Source organism: Symphalangus syndactylus, chromosome 19, assembly GCF_028878055.3.
Source record: "Symphalangus syndactylus isolate Jambi chromosome 19, NHGRI_mSymSyn1-v2.1_pri, whole genome shotgun sequence".
NCBI classification, from domain to species: Eukaryota; Metazoa; Chordata; class Mammalia; order Primates; family Hylobatidae; genus Symphalangus; species Symphalangus syndactylus.
Window position 1 is genome coordinate 91,250,990 of NC_072434.2, and position 19,673 is coordinate 91,270,662.

Sequence of the window (19,673 nt, forward strand, 5' to 3'; positions counted from 1 at the left end):
TGAAAAGTACTTTAAAAATTTGTTGAATACTAAGTACTGCATAATAATCTTGCTAAGCATGTCAGCAAAATGACATGTTTAAAGAATTTTATGCTGCTTTTTAGATATAAAATAATAATAAAGCAAAGTAGACAAAAATTCAAAGAAGACAAAAAACTAATGTGGTCTGGATAGAGCTGAATGATTGGCGTGGTGACAGAGGAACGTCGGCTTTTAAAGAAGTGACACTCGGTGGGGAGCGTGGGAAAGACTGAGGCCTAAAGGTGGAAACAAGCACACCGTGTTCACGAAGGGAGGGGGCAGCTTAGCAGCAGATGTTTTTTGGTTGATTTGCAGCAAGATCAGACTGGAGAACTTGGGTTAAATTTGGCAGTCTCAGACACCATGCAGAGGTGCTGAGACATCCTTTTGTGTGCAATAAGATCATTTAAATGAAGGGGTGTTTCTTACACAGAATCTTCCAGAATCAGGTAGGAGCTTTTTTTAAACTATTATTTATTTATTTATATATTTTTTAATGCCAGTGTTCAACTCATACCCCACCGACAGGATTATCTTGAAGGTTCACTTGAGCATATCTATAAAAATTATAATTAAATACAGGTCTTGACCCAATGATCCCAATGCAAAGAATATAGTCTACAGAAACACCAGCAAAAATTGCAAAAGATGGCCGGGCGCGGTGGCTCACGCTTGTAATCCCAGCACTTTGGGAGGCCGAGGTGGGCAGATCACGAGGTCAGGAGATCGAGACCACGGTGAAACCCCGTCTCTACTAAAAAAATACAAAAAATTAGCCGGGCGTGGTGGTGGGCGCCTGTAGTCCCAGCTACTCGGAGAGGCTGAGGCAGGAGAATGGCGTGAACCCAGGAGGCGGAGCTTGCAGTGAGCCGAGATTGCGCCACTGCACTCCAGCCTGGGCGACAGAGCGAGACTCCGTCTCAAAAAAAAAAAAAAAAAAAAATTGCAAAAGATTAAGTATAAGAATATACAGTGAGGGCCAGGAATAACGGCTCATGCCTGTAATCCCAACACTTTGGGAGGCCAGTGTGGGCAGATCACTTGAGCCTAGGAGTTCAAGACCAACCTGGGCAACGTGGTGAGACCCTAACTACAAAAAAATACAAAAATTAGCCGGGCATGGTGGTGTGTGCCTGGTGGTGAATAGCCAGCTATTCAGCAGGCTAAGGTGGGAGGATTGCTTGATCCTAGGAGGTCAAGGCTGCAGTGAGCTATGATCATGCTACTGCACTCCAGCCTGGCAGACAGAACAAGATTCTGTCTCAAAAAAAAAAAAAAAAAAAAATGAATATACAGTGAAACAATGAATTACAATGTAGCCCTATATGAGGAAAACATGTATTAACTTGGAAAATCATTAGTTTTTTAAAAAGCAAGTTAAAAACAGTATGAAAATGACAATTAAAAAAATTAACCAATAAAACTTGTTTATATATTTATTTAAGTAGAAAAGAAAAAGTTCTGAAGATATACACTAAGAATGGCAATGATCAATCTGGCAGTTAAAATTTTTGGAGGCTGACAACTTCCAAGGCAGAATAAAAAATGGCAAGATTGCACTGCCCTAGACTTTCTGTGAATACAAAGTTACTTTGGGAAGCAAATGGACCCACTGTTGGCAGATCAGGGCCATCTGTTAATTTTGTTGTTCTGGGACTAGAGTATTTCCACCTATTCCACAGGGCTTATACAGGCCAACAACTCAAGAAGTACAATGTGTGGAGGTATTCCCTAAAAATTTACACCTGAAATTGCCTCGTACTTCTCTTACTAGACGGTAGAATCATTGTAACTTGAGTGTAGAAGAGCGTTCATCTGTGTGTGTTCGTGTGCACAGAAATATAGTCATTTTTCCCTAAACCCAAATCTAGAAATGTTAAAAGCAGAACATTTTTGTATAAAGAAAAATAGAGGATAAGATGAACATTTCATTATTAAATCTCACAACAACGTTGATTTCCCTAATGTATACAAAGCGGCTATAAATCAGTAAGAAAAATCCCAACAACACAGGAAAAAAAGACAAAGATTTTAATGGGCAGGTCACAAAAGAAATAGCTCTTTAAAAAAAGATACATTCCACTATTATAGTGAGACCAAACATATTAAAACTACCATTTTTACCTATGAGATGAAGAGACAAAAAGTAACTGGTACGCTGTGTTGATAAAAGACATAGCATACGGTAATTGAGAGGAGGATTAAGTTGTCATAACCTTGATGGAGGGTAATTTGCCCTACTTGTCAAAATTAAACTACCAAAATTACGACGGCAAACATCCTTTCACCCTAGGATTTTATTCTATAAATTGGCACATGTGCATTATGTGGTTACTCATCATAGCATTGTTTAGAATGGCTAAAGGTTGAAACAACCTAAATGTTCATTACAGAGAACTATTAATAATTAGGGCAAGCTGTGGCAGCTCAAGCCTGTAATCCCAGCGCTTTGGGAGACTGACACAGGTGGATCGATCACCTGAGGTCAGGAGCTTGAGACCAGCCCGGCCAACATGGCGAAACCCTGTCGCTACTAAGAATACAAAAATTAGCAAGGCGTGGTGGTGCATGCCTGTAATCCCAGCTACTTGCGAGACTGAGGCAGGAAAATCGGCTTGAAACCGGGAGGCAGATGTTGCAGTGAGCCGAAACTGCTCCACTACACTCCAGCCTGGGTGACAAAGTGAGACTCTGTTCCCCCAACCCCGGCAAAAAAAAGGGAGAACTCATTTAAAATAAAATGGTACAGCCATCCAAATAATGAACTACTATGCAATAGTTAAAAAGCAAATTCTTTATGTAATTATAAAATTAGCACCAAACTAAAGTGAAAAATATATTGCAGAAGGGTGTACAGTCAGAAGGGTATACAGTATGCTGTTTTTATCTGTTAAAAGGGTTTAGTGGGAGAGAACATATAGGCATTTGTTAACATTTGTTTAGAAGATCTTAGGAAGAATACACTAGAAGTTATTCACACTACTGGTTACGAAGAGGAAACAGGCAGTTGGGAATTCACTGTGTCATGATTCCTACCTCTTAAACACTGAAGCATATAAATAGCTTATTATCAAAAACAGTATGTTATTTGTTTTATATATATATGTATAATATATATAATAGGCATTATATATTTTAAAAGTTTTCCACTTTAGGCCGGGTGCGGTGGCTCATGCCTGTAATCCCAGCACTTTGGGAGGCCGAGGCAGGCAGATCATGAGGTCAGGAATTCAAGGCCAGCCTGACCAACATGGTAAAACCCTGTCTCTACTAAAAATACAAAAATTAGCCTGGTCGTGGTGGCGCGTGCCTGTAATCCCAGCTATTCAGGAGCCTGAGGCAGGAGAATCACTTGAACCCGGGAGGTGGAGGTTACAGTGAGCCGAGATCGCGCCACTGCACTCCATCCAGCCTGGCAGACAGAGCGAGACTCTAGCTCAAAAAAAAAAAAAAAAAAATTCCACTTTAAACTGTGATACCTACTCCCAGTTGATCAGACAAACTAGCAGGAGTAAGATAAACTTACTTTATGATTTACCAAATATTAATTTGATGATAGTATAGAGAGTATTTTTAACAACAAATGACAAATGATAATGTTCTTTCCCAGTTTCCCCCATAGCAGGAAAACACTTTCAACTTCAAGAAATCCATTGCCAACATTTAACAAATGTTTTAAAACAAAGTCTCCAAATTCTCACTATTCTCTTGCTTCCTACAGAAGACAATAATGATGCTAGGAAGAACAGTAAGAAAATTAATTTATGAAAGGCTAGGCTAGCATGTTGGCAGTAAAAGATATAGAAGTCATTTTAATAGGGAATGCATGGGGGTTCTTGGCAATACAGCAAAGACAGACTGAAAAGCCATCCTGTGGCAAACTCTCTAAACATGCTAGACCAAATGTAAATATGCATTATGAAATGCACGGTGGAGACCACAATACAAAAAGACATTCAAGAGAGGTAAACAACCAACCACTGATTTCTAGTGACTGGAGTAAAGTAAAAAGACTGGGGAAATATATATACAGGATATAAATAAAAAAGGTTATTTGTGTGCCTACATTAACAAGTATTCATAATAAAGAAGGTTACCATATAATAACTTTAAAAGTCATTTTAAAAAAGAACAAATTAAAACTCTTATGTACCTAATATTCAAAATACAAAAAGCTGGCAATATTGTGAGGAACTGAGACATCCACCATTAGTGTCAGCAACTTCACATACTTAGTAACTTACAAAACAGACTAGGAAAAAAAATTATTCAGGACACAGAAAGATTAAAACCATGCAACGAACAAACTTGATCATGGGGACAAATATATTTGACATTTCACCTATTAAATGGAGAATACATTGAGTACTTATCAGTGGGTAAATCAAGTCTTACCAAAAAAAATTTTTTTAAATAGAAGCAGGGTCAGCTGGGCAAGGAGGTTCATGCCTGTAATCCCAGCACTTTGGGAGGCCGAGGCGGGCAGATCACCTGAGGTCAGGAGTTCAAGACCAGCCTGACCAACACAGTGAAACCCCGTCTCTACTAAAAATACAAAAATTAGGTGGGAGTGATGGCCGGCACCTGTAATCCCAGCTACTCGGGAGGCTGAGGCAGGAGAATCGCTTGAACCTGGGAGGCAGAGGTTGGAGTGAGCTGAGATCATGCCACTGCACCCCAGCCTGGGCGACAGAGCAAGGCTCTGTCTCAAAAAAAAAAAAAAAAAAAAAAGAAGAAGAAGAAGGGTCTCCCTATGTTGCCCAGCTGGGTCCTGGGCTCAAGCAATCCTCCTACCTCAGCCTCCCAAAGTGCTGGGATTACAGGGATGAGCCACTGTGCCTGGTCTTTATTATTATTACTTTTTTTTTTTTTTTTTGAGACCGAGTCTCACTCTGTTGCCCAGGCTGGAGTGCAATGGTGTGATCTCTGCTCACTGCAAGCTCCGCCTCCTGGGTTCATGCCATTCTCCTGCCTCAGCCTCCTGAGTAGCTGGGACTACAGGTGTGCACCACCTCGTCCAGCTAATTTTTTGTATTTTTAGTAGAGACGGGGTTTCACTGTGTTAGCCAGGATGGTCTCGATCTCCTGACCTCGTGATCCACCTGCCTCGGCCTCCCAAAGTGCTGGGATTATAGGCGTGAGCCACCGCGCCTGGCCTATTATTACTTTTAAACAGAGCAAGTCTTAGCAAATTTTAAAGGTCAGGTACCACATGGATCACATTATGTGATTACAAAACAATTTAGAAGCCAACAACACAATTTTTAAAACCCATTATTTGTAAATTAAAACTTCTAAATCATAGATAGGGAAAATAACCATAATGAAAATTTAAAAATATTTAGAACAGAATCATAATGAAAATTATGGGATGCTGCTAAGGTGCTATGTAGGACATTCGATTTATATTTTTGTATTACAAAGAAAAAGGGCTGAAAATGAAATAATCATCCAACCTGAGTTAAAAGTACAGAAAAATAAACCCACATAACAAAGAAAGAGGAAAAATTATGCCTATAAAAAAGGATTTTTCGGCTTTCTTGTATATTTATGATCCTAAGACTGAATAATCAATGTTAGTAGCTGAATTATCTATAGCCTTTATTTATAAGTCTGTTGCTGTATGGTGCATCATGGTTAATTTGCACATAAAACAGCCACGCCACAGTTGTGATGGTATGTCCGTATATATAGCTCATAAAATTGAAAAGCTACCAGCATAAAGTTTTAGAGAAATGCAAAGATGCTCTTAATGAGGAAACTCAGGCTCAGAGAGGATAACTGAATTGCTTTTGATCCTATTTCACAAAGTGGCATAGTTTAGATTTAAATCCCAATCTATTTGAGTCCAAACATTTTGCTCTTAACATCTTTGCTACAATAACTGGCTGTTTCAATAACATTATTTGTAAGGGTGCAAATTAATAAACTATCACTAACATAAATTAATAGTTCAAAACAGAGCAAAACCTCCTGAGGTCAGGAGTGAGGCTGTACAGCCAGAAGCGTGAGTCTGGGGAGAGTGTTAGTGTCTGATGCTTTAAATATTAAGACTTTTTCAGCCATTTCAACTATCTTTATGCAATCAAATCATTTGGGTGTTAGACCATTGTGCAGCTTAACTTCTCGGACTTTTAGTTCAAATTTCCCAATTGTAACCTCTATCCATGGTTCAAGGATATACTGATTAAACACTGCTGGACTAGAGATGTAGGTATTTGAACAAATTAGGTGATTATGTACGACCGCAGGAGATACTGAGAAACTTTGTTTTCTTGAATAAGTCCCGGTAAATCAGCTTGTTTTCTTGTTATTTGCTTCCTTCTGATAAAAGTGAAGTGTAAAGTATACTGTTACATCATCTCCTGGGCAATAAACATGGCTGCCTTTTGCAAAATTATCAGTTCAAAAATTTAAGCAGCTTTCTCCTAAGGTGTTTCAATAAAAACTATCACCTGCACTTTCAACAGTGTTCTCTGACTTCTTAGCAACCCTGAAGTCATTCTCTATTTACAGGACTAGTAATTATTTTTAAACATTTCTTAAATCCGAATACAAGCTATCTCACAAACAGCATTTTGAGTGGTTGTTTTTATTTCTGTATTTAATGTATAGGAGCCTTAATGTGCTAGTTTTCTGGGGACTGGATAATTGAGACTTTTTCCAACTTAAAAAAAATAAGGTTTAGAAATTAAACTATTTATTAGTGTTTGTTTACTGTATGGCAAAGGTAAAGGAAATTAAAACTTGGCAAATCAGAGAAACATGCTCTGGATGAATTAAAGAAGGACATCTGGAATCAAAAGAAGGAGAAAAATCAGCAACCTTCCAAACATGTTTCTTCCAAAGTTCCAACACCTGCCTTTCTGACGTAAGCATTAGTGATTAAGTATCAACACTTTAACATCACTAAAGAGATGTACATGCAAATGAAAAAAAATTTATATGCTGGTTTCCAACCCAGTACTAGAACTCTTCACCCATTTATTCAACAGTTATCACATTTAGCTTCTTTAAATTATTTTGTTCTTACAGTAAATCTTATTAAAACTACAATTTTTTTTTTTTTTTTTGAGACGGAGTCTCGCTCTGTCACCCAGGCTGGAGTGCAGTGGCGCAATCTCAGCTCACTGCAAGCTCCGCCTCCCGGGTTCACGCCATTCTCCTGCCTCAGCCTCTCCGAGTAGCTGGGACTACAGGCGCCCGCCACCACGCCCAGCTAATTTTTTGTATTTTTTTAGTAGCGACGGGGTTTCACCGTGGTCTCGATCTCCTGACCTCGTGATCCGCCCGCCTCGGCCTCCCAAAGTGCTGGGATTACAAGCGTGAGCTACTGCGCCCGGCCGAAACTACAATTTTGATCTCATAAAAAATTTCAGTATTGATTCTAGATTAAGCTATCTAAACATTTTTGCTAAGCCAGATTATTTCAACAAGTACTTGCTAATTCATTACTGTTAAGGTTCTATGTCTAACCAATTATTAAACTTCTTTTCTTCTGCTTGAAATGTGTAGATCTTACCCTCTTATCCTTAGAAGTACATGCTATTTAACCAAAGAGAACCAAGAATATGTAACTTTCAGAGTGCTGACACAGAAGTGATAGTTCATGTATAACACAGTGAGGTAAAGTAACTAATTTCTAAAAATATAAAAATGATCAATAGGGTTGAATAAAACCAATAAAAGCGGTATAAAGTAAGTCTAGAAAGGAATTTCAGCTCCAAGCAATTTCTCCAGCTTAGTTCATAAGAAAACCCAATAACCATACCACTGTACTTCCAATCATGCCATTTAGCTTTCTCACAGTTACTACATAGGTGAGACTAATAATCATTATTACGTAAATGGCAAATACACTGATTAGAGAACATTAAAATCTGCACAAGAAGAAACAAAGATATCACTTGCTCAAATCTGGTTGAAGTATTAAGACACGAAACCAGACACTTCCTTAAGATTTTCTTTCTATGAGGATGCAATAGGGCAAATGCAATGACAAAATTCAAATACAAAGAATTCCAATACTCAAACAACCAATATTAACAAAAATATCAGAGTACCATTACTGAATACAAATTCTCAATTTGTCAACTGTATCACTTCATTCTTCCTCTCTATTCCTGACTCCTTTTCAGCATACTAAACCCTCAGCTGTCCAGGTAGGACAACTGTCGATGTTGTCAACTGGCAACAAATATAATTATAAATCTCAATTTGGCACCCCTCCCTTTTATTCAAGGTACTTATCTTATTCTAGATAAAAGGTGTTGTATGTTTTTCTTAACACTGAAAGACCAATAAACATTAAGAATATTAATGCAACAAAAGTAAAATATTATACAGTTGTCCCTCAGTATCCTTGGGGGGACTGGTTCCAGGATCCCCATGGATACCAAAATCCACACATACTCAAGTTTCAAAGTTGGTCCTGCAGAGCCCATGTATATGAAAAGCTGACCTTCCATATATGCAGGTTTTACATCCCATGAATTCTGTATTTTCAATCTGAATTTGATGCAGAACGCACTAATACAAAGGACTGACTTTACTGACTTAACAGCCAACTGTATATTGCCATTGTCTATTTCATCAATTCCATTTTATTAACAGATATGACAAAGACTTTATACTTCCAAAAGATGTACTTACCTATTAAAAAGCAAAACAGTGAGGTGAAGGATAACATCGCTACCACTGGACACTGTTGGCTTCATTGTCTGAATATATCTGAGGGCTTGTCTGTGCTCGCCCTGACTCATGAATGCCTGAATAATCTTTGAATGTTGCCATGACAAAGGTTTCGCAGTAGCTGGATGAAACAAAAGATCCAAACCACTCTGGAAATAACATGAAAAGTGTTAAATATAATCCTATACATTTAGACAAAGTAGGTAAACCTAACACTAAAAACCACAAAAATCAAGATAAGACCTGTTTAAATATAAGCTGAAAAAACCTACTTTAATCTGTGGTATATAGAGTTGGCTCTCAGTATCTACAGGATCCATATCTGCAGACCGAACTAAGTGCAGATAGAAAACATTTGAAAAAATAAAGCTGGGCGCGGTGGCTCATGCCTGTAATCTCCGCACTTTGGGAGGCCAAGACAAGCGGACTGCTTGAGCTCAGGAGTTCAAAACCAGCCTGGGCAACATGGCAAAACTCAGTCTCTAAAACAAACAAAAGTAAGTTTAAAAAAAAAAGTGCAGTGGCTCATGCCTATCATCCCAGCACTTTGGGAGGCTGAGGTGGGCAGATCAGTTGAGGTCAGGATTTCACGACCACCATGATCAATGTGGTGAAACCTCGTCTCTACTAAAAATGTAAAAATTAGCCAGGTAGGGTGGTGCGTACCTGTAGTCCCAGCTACTTGGGAGGTTGAGGCAGGAGAATTGCTTGAACCCGGGAGGCACAGGCTGCAGTGAGACAAGATCGTGCCACTGCACTCCAGCCTGGGTGACAGAGCGAGACTCCATCTCAAAATAAATAAATAAAAATAAAAAATAACAGAATAATGATAAAACATAACACAAATAAAAACAATACAGAATAAACTATTCACACAGCATTTACATTATATTAGATATTATAAGTAATCTACAGATGATTTAAAGATCAAGATCTAGAGACGACTTAAAATACCCAATGAAGTGTAAATACCATGTAAATAATTGTTACAGTGTAATGTCTAGGGAATAATGAAAAGAAAAATGTCTGTACATGTTCAGTACAGGCCCAATTTTTTCCCCTGAATATTTCTGATCTATAGTTGATTGAAGCCACGGATGTAGAATCCATGGACACAGAGGGCCGATGGTATACAAGAGGATGTACACAGGATATATGCAAACACTATGCCATTTTATATAAGAGACATGAGCCTCTGTGAATTTTGGTATGTTTCTGGATCCTGGAACCAATTCCGCACAGATACTGAGTGATAACTGTATTTTAAAGAATAAAAGCCTTATAAAAAACCTGATACCTCTGAGACCCCATCACACTATTTTATAAGATCTTCCCATCACCAATTCATATATCAAGGCCAAATCTTGCCTTCCATGGTTCCCCCAACACCCCAAACATCTCTCTAATATAACGATCACTGTATCTGCACTATCATAATTACTTACTTACTAGTTTCCTTCTTTAAACAGTAAGAAATCTGGGGTTCTGAATTGTTATCTTTATATTCTTGCCTTCTAAAATAGTGCTTGGTAAAGGTACTGATTAAACTGAGTCCTTCCTCAACTGTTTTTAGAAGTAGACTGTATCTTATCTTTTAATACCAAATTTAAATTATGTGCATTTTCTAAAATTCTAGTAATTCATGAAAGTTTACGCTGTAAGTGAATAGACTTACCTCATAGTCATTATGATCTATCAACCAAAACCCCTGAATAAGTTTAACTTGGCCCCAAGAAATGGCAAATATAGTTGGGAAAGATTCAATGGGAGTGTCTGTTTTGTTGGGAAAGGAATACATAATATCAAGTAGCAAATATATGGTCTTTTAAAAAGCAGATTAAGGACAATAAAATACAACAACAAAAACTTCCTACATATATATTTACAAGAGGTAGCAACAAAATGTAGCATTAAAAGAGACTTGAAAGGCCTGTTTTTAGTGTTTAGAAAGCCATCATGGAGAGTCAGCAATGAGAAGATAGTTTTAGTAAATGTGTGTACAACCAGTCCCACACCAACTTCACTCATTCTCAGTATTTTATTATCAGCACCACAAAGGAAATAAAGCGTATTTTTATGAAGTCAGTAGCTCAGTATATACAAGAAACAAAGATATATGCGAATTTCTAATGATCTAGCAAAAGATGGCAGCTTAATCAAACATCATCTAGCTTATAAATTATAAATGGAATTATACATTTTTAGACTAACTAACATTAGCACAAAAATATTATCACAAAGACTACAGGATTCAAATAATGCCTAAGGTACTATCATGCTAACTTATAATGTACTCATTTCCAGCACAGAGGTTAATGCCATTGATAGTGACCACTTGGTAGCAGTATTTTAGAGCAACTGTTGTTAACTTTTTGAGTGTCTTGGACACATTTAAGTATCTGATAAAAGCCAAGTACCCTATACCTAGAAAAACAAATATAAAACAAAATTTTGCATATAGTTTTAGGTTGATCATAGGCCATCTGAGCCCAAACAACAGATCCTGGGTTAGCACCTCTTCTTAAGAAAACAAAACCAAAATTCAACCTTGCAATCAGATATGTCAGGTTTCTACTACTCTTGAAATTTTATAATTTTAATAATACATAAACAATGGATAAAACTTAAAAGGATACAATAGAATGTTTCGCTGCTTCAGTAACGCCGTCTAATAGGTACATATCAAGTACTGCCTATAACACAAAGGGATAAAACCTTCAGTGGATCTTACACAGTCATTGATTCATTCATGCTTCTTGTTTTCCTCAGTTTGTGCCAGACACACAGCTAAGCACGTCTCCTCCCTCCCCAGCTTTGTAGACTCTAAATGATAGCATATTACTGCAAACCTACATGCAGACTAGCAGGAGGATATTTTCCTGTGCCTCCTTCATCTCGTTTCCACAACTTCTCAATTCGCTCTCCTAACTGAGAAACCAGTCCATCAATCATCAAGCAATCGGGATTCCACTTCCCTCTGCAATCAGGGAAAAGTCAAGACTTATTTTAAGTATCAATGTTAATATCAAAGCAACCAGCATCAAAATACTAAAAGTAATAATCTCAACTACCAAAGAGAGAAGAGGCTGGGCATGGTGGCTTATGCCTGTAATCCCAGTGATTTGGGAGGCCAAGGCAGGAGGATCACTCAAGGTCAGGAGTTTGAGACCAGTCTGGGCAACACAGCAAGACCCCAGTTCTAAAGAAAATACAAAAACTAGCTGGGCATGGTGGTGTGCACCGGTAGTCCTAGCTACTCAGGAGGATAAGGAAGGAGGATCATTGGAGCCCAGGAGTTTAAAGTGAGCTATACACATGCCACTGCACTGCAGCCTGGGCAACAGAGACCCTGTCTCTAAAAACAGGGAGAGAGGAGAGAATGGGGAATTGGACCCTAGTTAGCATGATTAGAACTACAGACATCAAGGAGAGTTAGTCGGATAAGCCCTTAAGTTGCCTCAAGTTCAGTCATCAACAAGCCAGTCAGTCAAGGTGAGGTCCCCATGTGGTCCATCCAGCCAGTGACCATTCTATTTTTCACCATATTAAGCAAACTACCATAGAGTATAAAGCCCAGGGTAGTGAAAATAATGAAGTTCAAAGACAGAGAGCTAAAGTTTCTGTTTCATCACTTAGGTTAGTCTTTTATCCTCAGTGATTCCTTCACTCAAATATCTATTACTGAGCGCCTATGATGCAACGTGCAGATATTGTCCCTATTTCCTTTTCTTTTCTCTTCTTTTTTCCCCTTATTTCCTTTTCTAGTTGTGAATAGCAGCAGCACTTACTACTCTTTGTGGTTGTCCAATGAGTCAGGCACTACACTAGATGTCCTACACATACTATTATATTTAGCTTTATACTGACTTTATAACTTATATAACAAATAGGATTAGAAAGCATAACAAAGCTGCCAAGGATATACACTTAGGAAATAACAGATCTAGAATTTTAAAATATGCATAGTCAATCTCCCAAGCTAATGTTCACTCTCCTAAATTGGTCATTCTAAAGCATTGGTTCCCACAATTGCCACGCAGCAGAATTACAGCTGGCACAGATTTTAAAGTACTGATTGCCAGGTGATTCAGGTGTAAGAAACCTGGAATCAACGTTTGTGAATCATTGCTCTAAATGTTATATGCTTTGTAATTTTGTCATTGCAACTCAAGGAAGATGACTATTTCCAGAAGTGTGGTCAAGACTCTCAACACCACTCTTTCTTTGTCTATTACCTTTACTTCTTTATTTCAAAGGAACTAAGTAGGCTATTCGTGTATTCTTTTTTAAAAAGAGAGAAATAAAATAGTAACGGTAATAGCAAATTCTGATACTTTACTGAGAATTCTACCCATTTAATCACTTTGTAACATGATGAACACTGTTCTGAGAAACTTTGACTTCTTACAGATGTAATTTCTAAAATTATTCTACTATACCTTGATAAACGCTCAAACTTCTGTCGACGACTGGTGTAGTAGTTCTGAATTACAGGGTAGTTGTAGCATAACCTTGACAACTGCACAGAATCATCTAGATTTTTAAGAGTTGGAAACAAAGCTGGTAATAATTCCAAAATATCTCAACAATACATATTAATATTTTACTGTAATTTAATATTTACAGCAACCCCTGGTGAACCCACAGGGTGGTTATATTTAGGTAATAAAAGGTCACTACACATCTTTTTATTTACAGATGCACAAGTGAGAAAATGATCTGTCATGAAAGTCTAACTACATGGATGGTGGCTTAAAATCTCAGAAACTGTTCTAAATAACTTTACTCCTTAGGCACAAATAATAATTTGAAAGCAAGAAATGTTCACTACAAATCAAAATCTATGAGAATTATGAAAAAATAAGATCAACAATTATGTACAGTGGCAGAGGCACTTCTAAATAAAATCTAATGGCTTCCTGGAAATGCAAGAAGCTGAAGGTTTTAGAAGTTATATTCTAAACAAATATAGCAGAAGTCAAATACCAAGAATTCTCTAATTGTTGGTACTGGCATAAATTACTAGATAAAAGGGGATATTTAATTGAAGAAATATTAGTAACCATATTAAAAGGACCATTACCAGGAAACAGGAAAACTGAGTTATAGAAACTATAGTTCTATGGATCTAAATAATAGCTAGTAATATTGCTGAACTCATTTTCAGGAGCTATGTTTTCTCAAATTTGCTTTCCTTCTAAATGTTATTCAGTCCAATAAACACGTATGAGCACTGTGTGTCAGGCATAGGATGAAGATACAAAGGAAGGAAAAATGTAAGAAAAGAAGGTAAGCATAAATTAAATTAAGGAGAAAAATAAGTGAGGTGGAAGAAAAGAAATCCAAAGCATTAGAATAACAAAATTATAAAGATTCAGAATGTCTTAATTAATACTTATAGATTAAGTAAATATTTTACCTATGCCTTCTGGTAAAAGCCCAGAATGAGAGAACCAAAGAACCACTTGTGCATACTGACAGATGAGGTGGGAAACCACAAACTTATTGCTTAAGTCTATCAGTCCTGTAAAGAAGAGTTAACATCAGTTGTTTACTTACAAAAAAAATCAAGATGCTCCACAGTTTTCAAAATTAATCACTTGGTAATTTACATAATATGTAAATATATATTTTACATATATGTATTTATTCAAGATATACGTATCTCTCTTGAACTAATTCACCTTTGTATCTAGTTTACTTTGGTCCAAAATGATGTCAAGCAAATCTCCAAAATGCTAAAATAAGTAAGTCACTCCCTAAAATAGACATTTTAGGTAAATACACTTCCACCTCAGCTACACTTTCATTTAGCTAATTCCAGAACTCAAATTTACTCATTAATACAAACTAGCATAGTATCACTAATAAAGATTGTTCACAACAGGCATTTAAATGAAATTAGCTTGTTTTCGTCTTGAAATTGCAAAACAGAAAAAAATTATAATGAGTTCTTTGAATTAAAAAAACACACGACTTAATTTGGAACTTTACTGCAAATATATTAATCTTAATAATCATTAACTTCAGAATTCCCCAAGTTTATTTAAGCATGGGCTCATGGCATGCCTAACAACATTCTGTAGCTTTTCATTAAAACAAAGAAACAAACAAAAACCCTAGCACTGAAGAAATAACGTCCTCTTTACATAAGGATCCATCTAAGACATGGGAAATGTATTCGTTTCTCTAAGGCAAGAAGTAAAATTTCATAAAACACTCATTTGATAAAACAAAGAGCATACCTCTCTCAGTGATCTCTCGGGCTTCTGATGCAAAACAGCTCAAGACTATATTAAGATTGCTAAGAAGCAAATAGCATTGCTGGATAGACTGTATAGTTTGTGGATCCATGAAATGACACGAACCATCAAATAATGGCACACCTTTCAAGAATAAAATACAAGATAAGTTTCCATACAGTAAATCTAAATAAATTAGAATCACAATGCAAAAGTTCTCAAACTCCTATCACTCAAAAGAATTATTCTATTCATTATGAGATTTATAAACACAAGCTAGAAATGGCAAAACCTCCAAGGAACCTAAAAAGTGCTTTCAATATAAAACTAGCAAAAGCCAAGAGTGAGAATATGAACCCAAATCATCTAGATCTAGAGCTTATCCTCATAACCAGCACACATCAAAAGACAGGGATTTACTTTAATGACACATTTAGTTACATCAATATTTAATGTGTCATGGTCTAGAAAACAACTGTCTTCATTCTAACATCCTTCTTTAAATCAAATTCTAATTTGTTTTATTTTTTATTTTTTGGAGACAGCATCTTGCTCTGTCGCCCAGGCTGGAGTGCAGTGGTGTAATCTCAATCTCCGCTCACTGCAACCTCTACCTCCCAGGTTCTCCTGCCTCAGGCTCCTGAGTAGCAGGGATTACAGGCATGCGCCACAACACCCAGCTAATTTTTGTATTTTTAGTAGAGATGAGGTTTCACCATGTTGGCCAGGCTGGTCTCGAACTCTTGACCTCAGGTGATCCGCCTGCCTCAGCCTCCCAAAGTCCTGGAATTACAGGCATGAGCCACTGTGCCCGACCTAATTTGCTTTACTTCTAATACTTTTTTTGAGATAGGGTCTCACTCTGTCACCTAGGCTGGAGTGCAATGGTACGATCACAGCTCACTGCACTCTCAAACTCCTGGGCTCAAGTGTTCCTCCTAGCTCAGCCTCCCAAGGAGCTGGGACTATAGGCATGTGCCACCATGCCCAGCTAATTAAAAAAACGAATTTTTTTTTTTTTCTGCAGAGACAGGGGTCTTGCTATATTGCTCAGGCTGGTCTTGAAACTGCTGGCCTCAAGCAATCCTCTTACCTCAGCCTCCTAAAGTGCTGGGATTACAAGCCTGAGCCACCACGCCTAATCTCTAATACTTTTAAAATACTTACTACGCTTTGTATTTTAATTATTCTTAGAGGTTTTTATTTTTATTGTTTAAAAAACCCAACCTACCAGTAATAAAGCTCAAAGCAGCAACAGCTGAACTACTGAGTTAAACCCCCAAACACTGCATTATCCTCAAAGAATAACAGTCATACAATTTATGAATTGAGTTTAATTTCTTTTTACAAAACATAATGAGCTCTAACAAACATTTTCCTCTTAAAAAAATGAAGACATTTTTACTCTGATCCTAAACACCTGATAGTGTTCTTTCAGACTTCAATCACGCTGATTACTGAAATACTTAAATTATTTCATGATGATAGTTTTACAAGTATAGTCTAAAAACACTAGAAAGTGCCATGTCTTCCTAACGAACTTGATTGGTTTAAAAATCCTCTACTAACAGTAACTTACATTGTGAAAAGCTATCTATAGTCAAATCATTTCAAAAGTCCATTTGTTTACTCATCATGACACAAGAGAAATGACTAAAACATTTACCTCTAAATAAACTTAAATTTTACTTTCACTTACAGTGCAACTGTATCTCTAACTACTAGTACTTTCAGCCTTATTTTTGCACTAACTGGACATGATAGGTTTTTAATATTCATGACATACCTCAAGACTCAATCGAAATGAACAACAGACTAATAAAACTGTCAAGAAGGAAAATGATCTGCCACAATAATAATGACATCTATCCATGGAGGACAGCAGTGATGCGTTTTTACCCTGCCATTCAACTTCATCATTTCTATCAATATGTTAAATAGAAAGTGAGTAAGTACAGAAACTTCTGAGGGTTACCTAGCACATTCCCCTTACTCCATCATCAGTATATTTAGTAAATTAAACTCCAAAGACCAAAAGACAAGTTATAATCCTAAAACCTGTTATTGTAGGCATATCAGCATGTTGCCAGTTTAATGACCTGCTGCAAAATCTTGGTCAAAAATTACTTTTGGCTGGATGTAGTGGCTCACGCCTTGTAATACCAATACTTTTGAAGGCCCAGGCAGGAGGATCGCTTGAGGCCAGGAGTTCAAGACCAGCCTGGGCAATATAGTGAGACCATGTCTCTACAAAAAATACAATTAGCTGGGTGAGGCAGCATGTGCCTGTGGTCCAAGCTACTGAGGAGGCTGAGGCAGGAGGATGACTTGGGCTCAAAAACTCAAGGCTGCAGTGAGCCATGAACTCACCACTGTACTCCTGCCTGGGCAAAAAGTGAGACCATGTCTCAAAAAAAAAATTACTTTTATCACTTTAATGTAAAAAGAAATAATTTTCTTTTGGGACATCTTCAAATTTTAAGAGTTTACAACTTCAGGCCGGGTGCGGTGGCTCACGCCTGTAATCTCGGCACTCTGGGAGGCCGAGGCGGGTGGATCACGAGGTCAGGAGATCGAGACCATCCTGGCTAACACAGTGAAACCCCGTCTCTACTAAAAAATACAAAAAAATTAGCAGGGCGTGGTGGTGGGCGCCTGTAGTCCCAGCTACTCGGGAGGCTGAGGCAGGAGAATGGCGTGTGAACCCAGGTGGCGGAGCTTGCAGTGAGCCGAGATCGCGCCACTGCACTACAGCCTGGGCGACAGCAAGACTCCGTCTCAAAAAAAGAAAAGAGTTTACCACTTCAAAATGATTAAAAATTATGTACCTAAGACATAAACCAAGGTTAGTATTTTGATATTAAATTCTGTCCTACATCTAGACATCTAATACTTACACAGTCTGTCAAATTCCTCTTTTGTGAGAACCACTTTATTCCACGTCCATTCAAGAACAAAGCGCAAATTGGTGGCAGAATTCGGTTGTTCTTATTTGTAAATACAAAAGGGAAAAAATAAAGATTAGTAATTACAGAGTTCTAAATTGTTGGTGGAGAAGCATGGCAGACAGCACCCTAACCGAGTGAACATCAACAGTTCATGGAGGCAACATGGGAAAACGGACGTTTTCAGTGCACCACACCACAGAGCACGTCATTTCAGGTAGTGCTGCCGCCAAAAATGCAAAAACTGTCATTTAATCATGAGGAGAGACGGCAAGCGCAAACTAAAATGCAGTCTATAAAATAAGGCCTAATTCCTTAAAAAAAAAAAAAAAAAGTCAATTTTTTGAAAAACAAAGTGACAAAATGTACAAGATTAAGGGAAATTATAAAAACAATTACATACAAAGTATTCTAGATCTCTTTTCCAAAAAAACTAAATACAAAGCATGATTCTGAACTCTCTCTCCCCTCTAAATTGAAATAAAGGACATTACTGGGATTTCAATAAGGTCTCTAGGTTAGATAAAAGTCTTAATTTTCTTGATTTTTTATTATCACAAAGTGGTTTTGTAAGTGCATGTCCTTATTCTTAGAAGCAGCAATACTGAAATATTTATGGGCTAAAAAAGCATGATGGCTTATCAAATGGTTCAGAAAAAAAACTATTCTCAAATGGTTCTGAACAGAAGATAATATATATTCGGGGTGTGTGTGTGTATGTGTGTGAAGAGTAACAGTGATACACACAACAATTTGGATGAATTCCTACAGAATTTTGCTAAGTAAAAAAGATAATCCAAAAGGGTTACATACTGCATAATTCCATTTATGAACATGTTTAAAATGACAAAATTCTTGCCAGGGGTTAAGGATGGGGCAGAAGGAAGGTAGGTATGGCTGTAACAGCAACATGAGGGATCCTGGTTGTGGTGACTGTACTAAAGGTTTGTCAGATCACAGTACTGTGGGCAAATGTGCTAAAGGCGGGAGGATCTCTCTACTGCATCTTAACAACTGCATGTGGATTTTCAATTATATCAAAATTAAAATAAGAAAAAATACAACAAATAGCAAATTGATAACTTTAAAAATACCAAACATTTTACTTGTTAAAAATCAGAATCTTACCTTCTGTTATCCATCTTTTGATATAACCAGTCAAAAGTCCCAGGGAACTAGTCTGAATTGCTGCTGACAATATAGCTTCTAACTGTTCTTCCTAAACCATGCATTATAGAAAGAAAAGAAATGGAAAGAAAGAGGGTGTGAGATCATAGGCAAGTTCTGGTTCAGAATTTAAAAATTTTAAGGCTAAAAAAATCAGTGTGACCCATAAGAAGGGCTACAATGAAAAGACAGTAAGCATGGTAAGGATATGTTAAAACTGGAACTCTCATACACTGCTGGTGGGAATGTAAAATGGAACAGCCACTTTGCAAAACAGTTTGGCAGTTTCTCAATATGCTAAACACAGACTTACCACATGACCCTCCAATTCCACACCTAGGTATGTAACAAAAAGAAACAAAAATACAGGCCCAAACAAAAATTTCACATGAAGGTTCACAGCACCATTATTAATAGCCATAAAGTGGAAACAACCCAAATGCCCATTAACTATAGATAAACAAATTATGGTATGCTCATACAACAGAATATTATACAGCCATAAAAGGAGATGAAGTATTGATACTTGCTATAATACGGATGAACCTTGAGAACATGCCAAATGAAAGAAGACAGTCCCAAAAGACTACATATTATTTGACCTATT

General features: G+C 37.3%; 1 protein-coding gene across 7 annotated transcripts in view; it reads right to left on the bottom strand.

Moving 5' to 3' along the window:
* Window positions 1–19,673, bottom strand: part of AHCTF1 (AT-hook containing transcription factor 1) — a 93,973-nt gene that overhangs the window by 38,356 nt on the left and 35,944 nt on the right. For all 7 annotated transcript variants that reach the window (XR_010114624.1, XM_055234678.2, XM_055234673.2 and 4 more), the window contains exons 13-21: window positions 19,028–19,118; window positions 17,852–17,941; window positions 14,958–15,098; window positions 14,132–14,236; window positions 13,152–13,245; window positions 11,566–11,689; window positions 11,349–11,405; window positions 10,388–10,534; window positions 8,674–8,861 (exon numbers count right to left, since the gene is read on the bottom strand). Coding sequence is in view for 6 of the 7 variants with exons in the window: in XM_055234678.2 (XP_055090653.1) it covers window positions 8,674–8,861; window positions 10,388–10,534; window positions 11,349–11,405; window positions 11,566–11,689; window positions 13,152–13,245; window positions 14,132–14,236; window positions 14,958–15,098; window positions 17,852–17,941; window positions 19,028–19,118 (1,037 nt within the window). In the remaining variant the exon portion in view is untranslated. The remainder of the gene's footprint in view (window positions 1–8,673; window positions 8,862–10,387; window positions 10,535–11,348; window positions 11,406–11,565; window positions 11,690–13,151; window positions 13,246–14,131; window positions 14,237–14,957; window positions 15,099–17,851; window positions 17,942–19,027; window positions 19,119–19,673) is intronic.